Source organism: Capricornis sumatraensis, chromosome 4, assembly GCF_032405125.1.
Source record: "Capricornis sumatraensis isolate serow.1 chromosome 4, serow.2, whole genome shotgun sequence".
Classification (NCBI taxonomy): Eukaryota; Metazoa; Chordata; class Mammalia; order Artiodactyla; family Bovidae; genus Capricornis; species Capricornis sumatraensis.
In genome coordinates, this window is record NC_091072.1 from 158,379,896 (window position 1) to 158,394,163 (window position 14,268).

Here is a 14,268-nt window from a genome sequence, read left to right on the forward strand (position 1 = left end):
TTGATCCAGTGGGTGTGGACCTGCCCGGTGAGGGTGGAGGCATCCGGAGGCCTTGTGCCCGATGCTCCTGCAGGTTGCCTGGGCTCCACCGGGAGGAGGGGGCCTGGGCCGGGAGGTGGGCCCGAGCACCCTGGGGGGACGGAGTGGGACGCACCCAGGAACTCGGGGCCGGGGATCTCGCCCTGCCTGTTGGGGTCCCTCTCCTTGCACTCGCGTAGCAGCTCGCGCGAGCAGCCCTGGACCTTCTTGCGAAGTTTGGTCTCGATGGGCTCGCAGTTCTGCAGGGGCGGGGTCCTGCTCACGCTCGAGGGCGTCTAGCAAGAAAGAAAACGGTCTTGTACCTGGAGATTCTAGAGGGATGTCATAGGAGAAACCGACAGATGTGACCCGGGTCTAGAGGTGCAAAATTCATAGGCAGTGTTATTTCAGAAGTAGAATGAAAGACAGAACGAAAGTGCTGATGTTGCCGTTTTAACCAGAACAGTTTTGGGTGCAAATATAGCCTTTCCCTTCCTGGCTTCTAGAGGCCCCCACATTTCTTGGCTCAAGGCCCCGTTTGTCCTCCACCTTCAAAGCTGCAACAATAGGTGTGTATGTGTGTGTGAGTCGCTCAGTCATGTCCGACTCTTTGCGATCCTATGGACCGTAGCCCGCTAGGCTCCTCTGTCCATGGGATTCTCCAGGTAAGAATACTGGAGTGGGTTGCCATGCCCTTCTCCAGCGGATCTTCCCAACCCGATTGGACCCAAGTCTCCTATGTTGCAGACAGATTCTTTGTCATCTGGGCCACCAGGCAATGGTGGGTGGGTCTTTCTCCTGCATGTCCCATGCGCCTCTGTGTCCCCATTGACTGGATACAGTCAGTTGGGCCCCCTGGACCCTCGGGGACAATCTCGTTAGCTGATTAGCAGCTCTAACTCCATCTGCAACCTTGACTCCCCCCTCGGCAGGTAAGGTACATATCACAGGTTTTGGGGACTGGGACGTGGATGTCCTTGGGGTGCTCTGACCTCCTTGACTCTGATCCACTCATCATCTGTAACGCGCTAAACACTCCACTTGCAGGTTCACTGGCTTGCCCATCGTCCCCTATGAGATCATAAACTCCACAAGTGCAGGGGCCAGTGTTCATTCTCGGCACACAGTAGGTGCGCAGTAGACACGTGTTGACAGAATGAATGAACAGCCAGCTCCATCTTGGATGGCTCACCCTGCATGAAGCATGGAGGTGGTGACCTCTGCTCACGTGCCCGGTTGCCGTCCCCTCAAACACCACCCCCGCCCCCCAGAGACCCTGTCATGCTTCTTACAGAGGAAGGGAGACCCTCTGCAAGACTGAGCCCCTCCTTTCATCCTGGGCTGGGGGGCTTGGCCCAGGACCAGGGCTGTGTGGTCAGACAGCCTGGGTTTGCCGACGGGTCTCTCTGTGCTAACAAGGGACCCTGAGCCCACACAGGTCCCTCTTAAGAGTCTTGGATCTTCAACCGTAAAATGGGCATTAATACCCCTTACCTCTCGGTACTTGGCCCTCGGCAGATCTGTCCACCCTGGGGGCATCTGTGTTCCTGGGTGACAACGCCCTTGACAATGGCTGACCTGCCCCCTCCCCCGGGTCCGGCCCCCTGGCCCCCAATTCCCCTCCGTCTCTTCTGCCCCCGATGCCCACACCTCCTTCCCCTCCAAGGCAGTGACTGAGAGGACCCACCAGTGGTTCCTCTCCAGAATCCGCCCCCAGGCCCGGGGGCTCATTCTAAGACACTTTCTCTGTCACCAGAACCCTTGGGGACATGAAGTTCCTGGCCTGGGAAAAACGCGGACCCAGTGAGATGCCGAGAGATGGGAAGGAACTCACGCAGGGGTGACTCCGTGACTTGGACCCCGCTTTCGGGTCACGAGTGGGCGACGACCCTGCGGACCGGCCCCGGTCCGAGACCTCGGGGACGCTGCTCCCTCTCTGCGCCTTGGCTGAGTCGCCTGTGGCTGGCAGCGTGGCCGGCTTGTCCACGTTGAAGCTGCTCAGGAAGTCCAGGTACTTCACCCTCCCCTTGGAGTTGATGGGCATCTCTTCCCAGAGCCTGTCAAACTGGCAAAGAAGCAGAGGTCACCCTTGGGTCAGCGCACACCCTAGGCAAGGGAACCAGAAGCCAGCGAAGGCAATGTGCTCCTTCGCTGGGTCCCGGGCTCATGTCAAGTTAAACAAAAATTGAAAAATGGAAAACACCCGGCCGGCCAGCCCCAGCTTCCTGGGAAAGCAGGGTTGGCTGAGGGGGGTGGGGGCATGGATTATCCATGGCTTCTGCGGGACATTTTTTAATTGAATTGGGCCCTTAGCGAGCACTTTAAGGCCATTAAATCTTGCCATTAGTCACAGAGACTGAGCTGCAAGACGGAAGAATGTTCTAGGGGAAAACGCAAATCAAACCCCAGCCTTCTGGGTCCCCGGGGAGCCCGGCGAGGCTCCCTTCTGCAGAACAGCCCCAGAGCACTGCGAACAGCCCGGGGCCGCTGTGCAGTGTAAGTCGCCCTCAGGGCAAACAGTGCCCTCTCAGGAGATGAGAAGAAAGGCGTCTGGAGGACGGGGAGCAGCTTATGGCCTTGGTGTCAGTGCGGCTGCTGTCACCGGGCTGAGTGAGGGCCCCATGTTGCCGGGACATCACCAAACGACTCAGTGCCACGGGAGCCACTCTAGGTGGCTCGAGGGATTTCAGGGAGCTGAAAAGAATGGTGATTTAACTTCCATTTGTTTTTTTAACAGCCGCTAAGGCCCAGCCTCCAGCCCGCATCTCCGACCCTGAGGCCATGGAGGAACTTTCCTGCCCTGTCCCTCGACTTGGTCAGAAAGCCACTCGGCTTGCCTGCTCCACTGGGGTTTGCTCCGGGGACAAATTAAAAGGGACCATGTCCGCCGCTGCTTGAAAGTCTGGACAAGACGTAGTGAGGGCTGAGGAAGAGTAGGAGAACGTTCCAGGCCCTGAGAAGGAGAAACGGTTTAGTTTGGGACAATCTTCTTGTCTAAGCTTTCTGTGCTAAGCTTTTAATTTTGAAATAATTACAGGTTTGCAGGATGTTCCAATGATGATACAGAGAGGTCCCCGGGATCCTCCGCCCAACTTCCCTCCCAGGTTACATCTTATGTAACAACTTCGTGTGTGTGTGGTGTGTGTGTGTGTGTGTGTGTGTGTGTGTGTGTGTGTGTGTAGTTCAGTGTCATTTATCACATCCAGAGTTGCATGTTGCTTTCGTTTTGATCAATGAGGGAAACCTACCTCGTGGAGTGGAAGTGAGGGTCCTTGAGAAAGTGGCCACAGAGGCTCAGACAGACCTCACTGGCACCAAGGTCTCCTCCAGGAAAGTTCCCATGGACCACCAAGGAAACCGGATGCTCTTCTCTTCCTACCTGCATCCTGAGGAAGCCACCCCTGTAGGTGACACCTCACCTGGATGAGAGACTCCCTGGAGGGGCCTCTGAAAGTCATCTTTAAATGCCAACTGTCTTGCAAAGGGGTTGACACTCACTGGGGTCTCAATGCATGTTTGTTAATGGCTGAAGATCCCCAAAGACTCACATGATAAAACTGACCGGACGGGAAGACCCTTTAGAAATGAAGAGGGACAGGGGACAGGACGCTCAACCATGTTCTGAGTGCACCCATCAGGAAGGGCTTTATGGAAGAGAGATGCAGCTGAAGAGGAGGGCGGGCTGCCGGTGGGCTCTCATGCCCTCCTATCTTGGCAAGACTTGGGAGGCGGGCAGGAAGAAGGTCATGCTACGAAGGACAGAGACAAAGGATGGGATGCGGCGAGAAGTTGAAGCACAGATGTGAAGATATTTACAAAACAGCCCAGAACAACAAAAGGGGCTTTTCTCAGGCACACGAGGCAGGGCCCACCACCTTCCTGATGAAATCCTGTGAGGCAGTGAGGTCAGTGCAGGACCACGCAAACCCTATTCTCATCTTCTTGTAACTGAAGGGGTCTCAACGGGAAGAATACACATCCCTAGGATGACTCGGGGGCTCCCCTGATGGCTCAGTGGCAAAGAATCCACCTGCCAATGCAGGAGACACGGGTTCAATCCCTGGGTCAAGAAGATTCCCCTGGAGAAGGGAATGGCAACCCACTCCAATATCCTTGCCTGGGAAATCCCATGGACAGAAGAGCCTGGCGGGCTACTATAGTCCATGAGGTTGCAAAAGGACATAGGTTAGTGACTACACCGCAACAGGATAACAGGGGCCTGGGTGGGCCGGGAAAGGACGGGAGGCCACACGTGGCTCTCCAGTCCTGACAGGTTACGCCCCAGGACACTGGTGGAGCCAGGGATGCAGCTCAGGATGGCGGCTGGGGGTGGGGTGCTGCGGGGACAGGCGAGGCCTCGAGAGGACTGGGAATGGGCACCCCAAAAGTGGATTCTGGAGAATTACAGGCTTGTGAGCTGGACGTGAAACCTGGGCAGAATTCTTGTGGTTTGTGAATCAGCTGAAAAGCAAGTGAGTTTCCACGTCACGTGGCGGAGCATGGCCTGCTGAACGGCCCCTGGGAATGCAGAGGAGCAGTCAGCGGCCTACTAAACACGAAGGACTCAGGACCTCGGTCCTGCTTCTGCTCGTGAGGCGGCAAGCGGCAAGGGAACGCCACTCCATCTTACCAGCAAGAAAAAAGCCAAATACCTACAGATTCAGAACTCTTCTTGAGCCTGTCTGTGAGCTGAGGTTGCAGAAGCCAAGAGGACTGAATTCCATCAAGCCCCAAGGCTCCAAGGAGATCCTGACACCCCAGCTCTCATGCCCAGTGGGGCTCAGGAGGAAGTGGGAGTGTGGGAAGAAATCAGCTGAGATGTTAGCAAATTCCCGAAGGCCAAACGGGGGCTGGCGCTCAGGCTGGGAGTCTCGGGCACAGGGAATGATCAAGCTCACAAGCCCTCCTTCTGTGGCCTTTGCTGCTGCTCCTGAAGGGGCCACGTCAAGCTACTGGTGGAGGACAGGCGTGAGACACCCCCCGCTTCTCCAGACACCCTCTCCTGGGAAGCGAAGCCGCTGAGGGAGGCAAAGCACGTCCACTCAAGCCCAGGGGGCTCCTTCTGCTGGAGGGATCTGCCCCCCGAGCACACAAGGGGTGAGGGTAGCAGTAACAAAATTCAAATGAGGCTCGATCACCCACCAGACTGACGCAACAAACCCCGACACTCACAGCCTGGCAGTGGAGAGGTGAGCCTGCTTCCAGCCATAAACAGCATTCCACCAGTCTACCATTCTCCTGCACATACTGTCTGTAATTCAGCTTTTTTTTTTTTTTTTAAAAGTTCTACACACAAACGAAAGGAAAACTGACCCATTGCCGAGAGATATAGCCGTCAACAGGTAAGACTCAGAGATGACCCCCAGTGTGGGGATTATCAGACAAGGACGTTAAAACAACTACGGACATTAAACTAATGAGATTAAAAAGCACGTTAGATCCATGAACTAATGTGTCCACGGATGTAACAGAAAAGCTGCACAACACGCATGAACAGATGGAGAATTTCGGCCAAGAGGTGGAAACTGTTTTTTAAAATGCACGGTTACGTTCAAACACAACAGAGAAATGGGATTAAAGAGAGACAGAGAAGAGCAGCGTGGCACTGGTGGCCTGGTGGGATGCAGGTGGTGGGTGGGACTCTCCCGGGAACAGGGACGAGATGCCCCCGTGTAAGACGGGCAGTTAGAATGAGGCCATCGCCCACCGCCTGACGTGGAAACAGAGGCAGCTGGGAAGAGCCACGGCTAGCCTGTGCCAACTGTGGGCACCGGATTTCCACGGTCACTCAGGATAGAGGCCTGGAGGCCAACAGAGGAGGAGCCCAGTCTCTAGGACCAGCCACGGCAGCTTCGGGACCACCTGGCAAGTGGGAACCATGCCCAGGGTTGAACCGCCTGGGCAAGCTGTGTGTGGAGCCTTTAGGGCTTATCACAACCGCCCACCTGGCTCCCGCCTCCTCACACCTCACCCCCAGTCTCTCCGTGCAGGGCCTCTGGTAAAAGGCAACTGGCACTGGCAGCCCCTGCCTTTCTTCCTCGCTGGGATCTGGGCCCTGGAGAAAGCATGTGATAATTAGCAGATGTCTCACCCGCACAGAGAGATGCTGGAAGGCAGCGAAGAGATCACTTTAAAGTGTCAGGGGGAGAACACTTGGATTTAGAATTCTATCCCCAGCCAAACTATCTTTTGAGGATGAGCATGAAATAGAGAAGCTCTCTGGCTTACTTGTCCCTGAAAGGGCAAGTAAAGATGCGGTTGAGCAAAAGAGGACGTGAACAGGAAGTGGAAGTGGGACCAAAGGTGTGTGACTGTGGACATCACATCAGTGAGGCACCCAACACCCCCCTACCCTGTCGCCTGCCCCCCCCCAACCCCGCAGCACCCCATCCCTGGCTCCTTCGGCCTCCTTATCCTCTGCCCCTGTCTTTCTCTCGCACTCGGATTGACTGAGGAAATCCTGTTACTTCCAGCTCTGAAACACATCCATGATCCGACCTCGTCTGCTCCCAGCCATCCACCTGGCCTGGTCTTTAATCAGATGTCTCCTTCTCAGGGGCCTCCCCTGACTGTCGTCCTCACAATGTATTGCCCCCACCCCTCCCTACAATTCCCCAGCACTGCCCTCTTTCCTGGTTTTTATTTTTTGCTTCTATGGCCATCCAACATACACACATCTTAACACATTTTATATACTGTCCATCTGCCCCTCAAGGAACAAAGACCCCATGAGCAGGGTGTGTCTCCTGGGCCCACATGCCAGCACTGTGTCCTCAAGGAACGCACCCTGACCCCTTGGGTCCAGACCAGCCCCTAGCTCTGTTCTCCTAGCATGCCGCACCTCCCTTTACAGCAGAGAGTGGTGTGGAATCACAGAAATGATGTTCCCACAGGCATTTAACCTCTCTCTACCCTCCTGGGATGCAGACTCAGGGGAGGCAGGGAGCAGGCCCTCCTTGGTTCCCCAGGACCTGATGTCAGCACTCTGTTCAGAGGACCAGAAGTCCACTCCTCAGTGAAGGAGAGGGTGTCTGCTGCCTCTGGGCACTCACTGTGCACCCAAGACAGACAGCGCTGTGCGCAAGGACACGCAAGAGTGTGCCAAGGGGTGGTGATGGAGAGCTGGGTGGGGGAGGTGGGTAGGGCAAAGCTGGGCGTGGTCAGCCCCAGCAGGGAAAGGCGTGGTCAAGAATTCACTTGACCAGATAGATACAAGGGGGCGGGGCCGGGGGCAGGCAGAGACAGCAGGGGTCAAAGATGGAGAAGGCAGAACTGCAGCCTGGGTGGAGGGCTCCTGGACCAGCCTGGGGAGCACTGTCCCATTTCCTAGAGAAGGACACCAAAGCTCAGAGAGGCTGAGTGCTCCAAGGTCACACAGCTGGACGAGTGCAGAAGCAGGGTTGAAATCCAAGCCTGCCTGCATTTCTCTCACTTCCTAGAGGTGTCTGCTTTAGAAGCATCACATCTGGAATGTTCAGAAGTGTTTGAGCTCCTCTCCCTAATGCAGCTGCGTAGTCACAGTCTTTAGGCAGTCAGCGTGGGCTGGTCTAAATCGCCTCACTGGGATAGGCTCTCCCCGTGGGGCCCCTGTCTCCTTCAGCCAGATCCAAGTGGACACAGTTCTATGGCCTTTTATAACATGCTTTATGCAGAGCCATGAAGACCTTCAATGTCCAACTTCACCTGCTCTGAAAGCCACTCTCCTTTCCTGAAAGGTTAATTGTGCCCAGAGTTTTCCAGAGATGGGGCACTTTTCGATTTAGGGAGCTCTGTTAAGTCAAGAAAGCTGGCCCCTCGGATCCACGATGACTGGATCTTTTAGAGATAAGTTTATAACATAGATGAACTAAGTCCTAGAATCTGTACCAGCAAGCCATTGAACCTGGCCGGACCTGTCCCAGTGTCTCTGGTGGACTCGTCCCCATGCTGGGCTGAAGGGTCTAGACGTGTCCAGTCCAGTGTGCACGTTACTTCTGTGCCTTACTCTGCCAGACTCAGGACCATCCACCTGAGAAGGCTGTTGGCTAAGCAGCTCACGCGAGGAGAAAACATGGATCTCGGGGGCTTTTGCTTTCTGTTTACCAGCCTGTACGTAGAAGCAGCCTTCCCCAGTATAGCACAGTTTCTGCTAATCATCACCCAACTTAAACCGTGGTACTTATGCCAGACTTTGACGCTTTCGATGGTGCAGTCTGTCTCTGAGATATGTCCGTGTATTTTTAGAAGGCAGCGTTTAAAAGTAAGTGCTTGATTGTGTGGCAGGGGATATGGGGTGGGGGGTGGGGGTGTCTGTGCTGCGGATGGTGAAGCTTTTTCTTCGTAGACCATTAAAATCAAATTCTCTGTTGAGAATGCCAGATACGCCAGCATGTCATTAATTTACATCTATAATTAGAGTAAAATTTTACTCATTTAGATGGAATGAAAAATCTTTATTAGCAAAACCTTTATTAGCAAAACCTTTATTAGTTGGCTCCATAGAATAATAAATGCAACTGTATCAATTTGAAAGGCTTCCATCCATTGGGAGCAATCCATTGTGGAGAGATGTATTTCAAACAGCTTCACTTGGTGTGGTTGTTCTTTGGGACAGAATTCTTTGGAAAGAGCGCTTGACTTTTCTTAGCAAAAAAGCGATCTCAATGCCTAAGAAAAGCTGGCATTTTGGGAAAGTGAAATCTGATGCTCGTGTTAGGAATATCTTTAACAAATTCGTTCTTTAGGGTAGTGAGTTCAGCGGCCTGAGTAGGGCTGGAGGGTGGGTGTGACCATCGCTCAAGGTTATTTTCAGTCCTCCCCCTAAACCTCTGAGACTAGGAGTCTTGAGGTTGGGGTGGAGTCTCTCCCAGCTCTGGGGTGGAGTGGGGGGGGGGGGCGGGTGGGACAGAATGACATTCCCACACGGGGAGCTGTAGGAAGCGCCTGGGCTAGGTCGGAGAGGACCCGGGAGGAAGAGGGGAGGCTGGGTTGCATTTGTGAGTGTTCTGGATTTCCTTTTTCGTCTGAATTATTCTCTGGGAATGGACAGGGCCTCGGTTTGTCTGCACGCAGGAGCGGGCTGGTGGCAGTCCGGTTTCTTGGGGGGAAGGGACGGCCACGTGTGTGTTCAGATCATTGGTGCTCTGTGCTATTGGCTGCTCAGCCCCTGGGATGTTGGGGTCTGGGTGGGGGACGTGGACATGGTCCACCCATGGGACGTGCTGAGCACCCGCTCTGTCCAGCCTCACCTCCATCTCCAACCCCCACCCCGGCTCAAGTGTGGAGAGAAACCGGCCATCTCTCTGGATCAGTTGGGGCCCAGGATGATCCAGGGAAGGAGTAAGAGGGGTAATGGGAGTTGGAGCCGAGTTTAATTTGATTTTAAACATAAAGGTGACATGACTTGCATTCTAATTGAGATGGTGAATTCCATACCTGTTACAGGAACAGAAGGCTCCTGTGTCTCTTTAGTAAGATTTAAAACAACAACAGTAACCCCCTCTCCCCCAACCTGCCAAAAAAAAACCCAAAACAAACCCTTTCTCATATTTGAAAAATAGAGAAAAACCTTAAACTCTCTATACTCTGGGAAACAACTGGCCTGACGCTCATAACAACACTGCATAGGAGGCTGAACAGAATGCAGTCCTTACTTGCTCGTCCGTCAGAACCTGGACATGGCGAGTACAGATGGACCGGAACTCATCCCTGGAGGCGGTGTTCGTCTTCATGGTGTCAAAATTCTTAAATTCCTGGGCAATGGCGTGGTAGTGGGAGGTCACAGCCTTGTGCAGGCGAGCCAGCAACTCCTGGTTTGCCATTTCCTTGGGCGACAAGGACCGTGGACCTCTGGGCATCTTCTCAGCCCACTCTACAGCAGTCTGGGTAAAACAGAACAGAAAATTGATCCCTTTAGTGAATAATGAATTGCCTTAGCTCTGGGCACCTCAGACAAGGGTGGGGCCCGGGAGGCAAGCTTCATGAGGAACTTGAGCCAGGAGTCAGAGAGACCCAGAGGCCTGACTGCGGGTGAAGATCTGCCTGGAAAGCGGGAGCCTGGGCTGACCAGCCGCAGAGAGGGGACCAAAGCGACTGAGCCCGCAGGGCAGGGCCAGGGCTGGGCCCGAGGAGGGCACACCTCTTACCCCCAGCCGTTCACTCACTCCGCCTGTCCTCTGGTTTGCTGAACACACACACAGTGACTGTCTGCTCTGGGTGGTAAGGGAATCAATAGGGATGCGGATTCAGACTGCTTTCATTTCCAGCCCTCAGTACGGGTTGATTTATGCTCATGACAGCTGTGATGTGAATGGCATTGCTAATTTATTTGTTTGGCTGTGCCGGGTCTTAGTTGTGGCATGCAAACTCTTAGTTGTGGCATGTGGGATCTAGTTCCCTCACCAGGGGTGGAACCCGGGCCCCCTGCTTTGGGAAAGTAGAGTCTTAGCCACTGGACCACTAGGGAAGTCCTGTGAATGGTGTTTCTTTTTGTTGACTGCTACCATATTATGCTGCAGCTCCACTGTTGGTTAAGTGTCCTTTAAGTCTGAGACTTTGAGACCCACAGGGATTTAATCCTGGTGAGTATAGAGTCTTGTATTTGGAGGCTGCAGGGACCACGGAGCTGGCCTGCTTGCCTAGATCTCATTTTGCACCCCTGGGAGGTGCTTACAGGGCCTGGGGATGCTGTCCATGGTGATGGGGAGCCCTGAGGAGGGATAGGACCAGTCTGGGCACAGGGCAGCTTTCTGCAGGGAGGAGTGAGCCAGGAGGAAAGAGAGGATCTTCTTACTGGATGGCAGGCTGATGGGCTGGCAACAAGCACGTGGCCAGGTAAGCCAGAGGGGCTTGTGGAGGCCTGCAGCCCACGTTCAGTATCTGCTGATGATCAGTGTGGTGGACAGAGAGACCACAGGAAGAGCAGTGAGTTCAGTTACTGATTGATTCTCAACAGCCCTGGAAATAACAAGGGCTTCTATGTCTACCTTGGGCACCGAGGAGACTGGAGTTGGAAGGGAGATGCCGGGGCTGGGTGGGGGGGGGGGGGTGGCGACTGAGTCCTGAGCCTCCTGCAAGGGTAGTTGGAAGGGCAAGGCCTGCAGCATCTGTTTTCTGCCACTAAGAAAAGGCCCCAGAGGCTAGACCTGTGGTCACCACATCAGCAGGTGGGCTCCGGGAGTATGTGGAAGGGGTGGGGCCCTGGGGTGGCAGGTGGGGGCTGGGCTCCATGAGAACCCAGGGGTAACAAGGCATGAAGGCTATCCCCAAACCAGGGTGGATTCTCAGATCCTCTGGGCTTCTCCAGCCAAAACCATTAGTGACTGGTGGCTAGAAGGCTGGTTCTTTCAAAGCACCAGCACCTGGTCAGATGATCGCATCCAATCCCCACAACCTATGTGAAAACTTGGTCATGACTCAAGTTCAGCAGTTCCACAGGAGTATGTGTATTATATGCTACTTTCCTGCAGGACACAGCAGAACGTTCCTCTACGAAAGTGTATCAAACATGGGATGCTGTTGACAACACCCGCAAAAGCGTGGCTATACACCCTTACACTCAAACCACAGCCCACTACATCCTCGCCCACCCAAAGGTTGACAGATGCTTTCAAATACGTCCATTGGGAGCCATCTGCAAAGTGAATGAACGCCTTTCATTTCTCATTCTAGAAAAAAACAGTGATCCTACAGACGCATCTTACACTTTTTTGAACAGTTGAAAACATGCCTCCTGTGTCTAAGTATGAAGTCCTTTCCCTAAACACCATGACGGGGGGCATCAGTGGTCAGAGAGTAGAGGGATCTTTGCTGGGTGGAGACTCAGGCTCGAAGTCCATCCTTATGCTGGTCACACCTTTGGGGCCTGAGGAGGACGTGCCATGGGTGAGCATAACTGGAAAGAACACGGGTGTCGTGTTGCACAGGGGAAGGTGGAGACCCTTCTGACTCTGGCCCTAACTGGCCGTGTGACATCCACACGCCACGGAATCAAGTTTTCCTCAGTTTCCTCATTTTTTCAGGGAGGAATCTAGGCTTCCATGAGACGGGGTGTGTGAATGCCCTTTGAAAGTGTTAACACAAAAAACAAATCAGAAGTTCTTCTGTTTTAACAACAGGTATGGAAGAACTCTAACAAAGTAAAATGGGCAATCTTAGGTTAATATGCTTTAAACTCCAGAGGAAATTGAATCATTTTCTAGCAAGATATAGATTACTAAATTTAATGTAAGTAACATTACGAATAGACAGGTAATCAAAAAACAAGTTTAAAAAGCTGTTAAAAGAGCTACCATCTATCACTAAAAAGATGTCAGGCCCTGGAGTGGGTGGGTTGCCATGCTCTCCTCCAGGGGATCTTCCCAACCCAGTCTCTGCATTGCAGGCAGACTCTTTACCATCTGAGCCACCAGGGAAGTCCATGAATACTGGGGTGGGTAACCTATCCCTTCTCAAAGGGATCTTCCTGGCTCAGGAACTGAATCAGGGCCTCCTGCATGGCAGGTGGATTCTTTCCCTGGTAGCTGAGCTACCAGGGAGGCTAGATAATTTTTACATTAGTCAAATTATTCCAGAATACAAAAAGGGATATATGGCATTCCAGTTCATTGTATATTACCCTAACACAAAAATATAATCAAGGAAACACTTTAAAAATATGAGCCAATCTAGTTTACAGACATAATGGCAAATATAACAAAAAAATTTTTAAACCAATATTTTAGGAATATTTAGTGCTGTATTTTAAAAGGGCACACCAAAATCAATTAGGGTTTACTCCAAGAATTAGGAAGTCTTCCTTATAATTAGCAAAGGTCACATATCAACACATGGCAAAGTTCATCTAACAAAATTTGGCAGTCATTCCTGATAAAATGGTATCGAATAGAAAAGAGCACACATACTATACAGGAGGAAAATGAACATCTTAAACACAAGAGTATTAATCAGACACTATCTGTAAATGTGTTACACGGGTGAAATAGGACGCATTTCCATTAAAGTTACAAACAAGACAGGCAGGCTCACTGTCAGTTCTGCTAGTCACATTTTTAGAGGCTCTAGCCTTTGAAATCAGACAAGAAGATGAAATAAACAGCTGAAAACAAATGCTGAAAAACAACATTTATCATTACTCTTGGGTATGATTGTACAACTAGAAAATCTCAATACAATTATGAAAGTGGCTGAATTAAAGTAAAAATTGAAGAAAACACAATACCTTTTTTCTTATACAATAAATATAACTAGTTAGAAATTATCTCATAAAAAAAATCCACGTTAATGACAAAGCTATTGAATACTTTGGGATAGATTTCATCTGAAAGGCATGAGACCTATATGAAGGAAGCCAGACACATTCTACTGAAGGTTATCAAAGCAAGACTGAACTAAAAACAGACACATACCATGTTTCTGGATGTGAAGACTCCATTTCAAAAGAGAAAACCTTTTTCAAATTATAAATAAATAAAACTCTAGCAAAAATCACAATGGCTATTTGAGGGGGGACCCATTAGACATAGATATTAAACTTAATATAGAGACATAAATAATGTGAGATTTGCCATGAAATTTTTGGAAGAGGCTAGCAACGATGTTTTTGAGTCACCAGATATCAAAACATCACAAACTTGATATAAACAGAACAACAGAATGAGAACAGTAAGGCCCCGGACACACAAGTAGAACAGTGGACACCTACCCAGGCTGTTCTGGAGAGAAGAAGCCTCTTCTGTGACTGAGCCCTGACATCACAAAGCCCACTGTTGCAAACCTACAAAGGCAGCAGGAAGGAGGAGGTGTGGGACACGTGTGATGGGGTGCTGCTGCTGCTGCTGCTAAGTCGACTCAGTCGTGTCTGACTCTGTGCGACCCCATAGACGGCAGCCCACCAGGCTCCCCCGTCCCTGGGATTCTCCAGGCGAGAACACTGGAGTGGGCTGCCATCGCGATGGAGTATTGCTCAGCCATAAAAAGGAACGTTTACATTGTTCTGGCATTTACAGTGCCATTTGTTGCAACAGGGATGGACCTAGATATTGTCACACTGAGTGAAGTAAGGCAGACAGAGAAAGGCAATTACCATATGATATCACTTATAAGTGGAATAAAAACAAAAAGCAGCAGGGTGCGGTGTGGCTCTGGTTGACTCCAAGATACCTTTGGGTGAGGGCAGCCCTCCTAAGCAAAACTGAACATCCCAGTTTCATAAAGGGATTCTCTCTTCCCTCTTGAGTTAACAGCTTCAAAATACCATCCCCCTCCCCCCGC

The 14,268-nt window shown here is 51.9% G+C and overlaps 1 protein-coding gene across 1 annotated transcript in view; it reads right to left on the reverse strand.

Moving 5' to 3' along the window:
* Positions 1-14,268, reverse strand: part of EFCAB6 (EF-hand calcium binding domain 6) — a 232,641-nt gene that overhangs the window by 9,095 nt on the left and 209,278 nt on the right. Inside the window, exons 27-29 of the mRNA XM_068971554.1 lie at positions 9,651-9,878; positions 1,853-2,083; positions 155-314 (exon numbers count right to left, since the gene is read on the reverse strand). Of these exons, the coding sequence (XP_068827655.1) occupies positions 155-314; positions 1,853-2,083; positions 9,651-9,878 (619 nt within the window). The remainder of the gene's footprint in view (positions 1-154; positions 315-1,852; positions 2,084-9,650; positions 9,879-14,268) is intronic.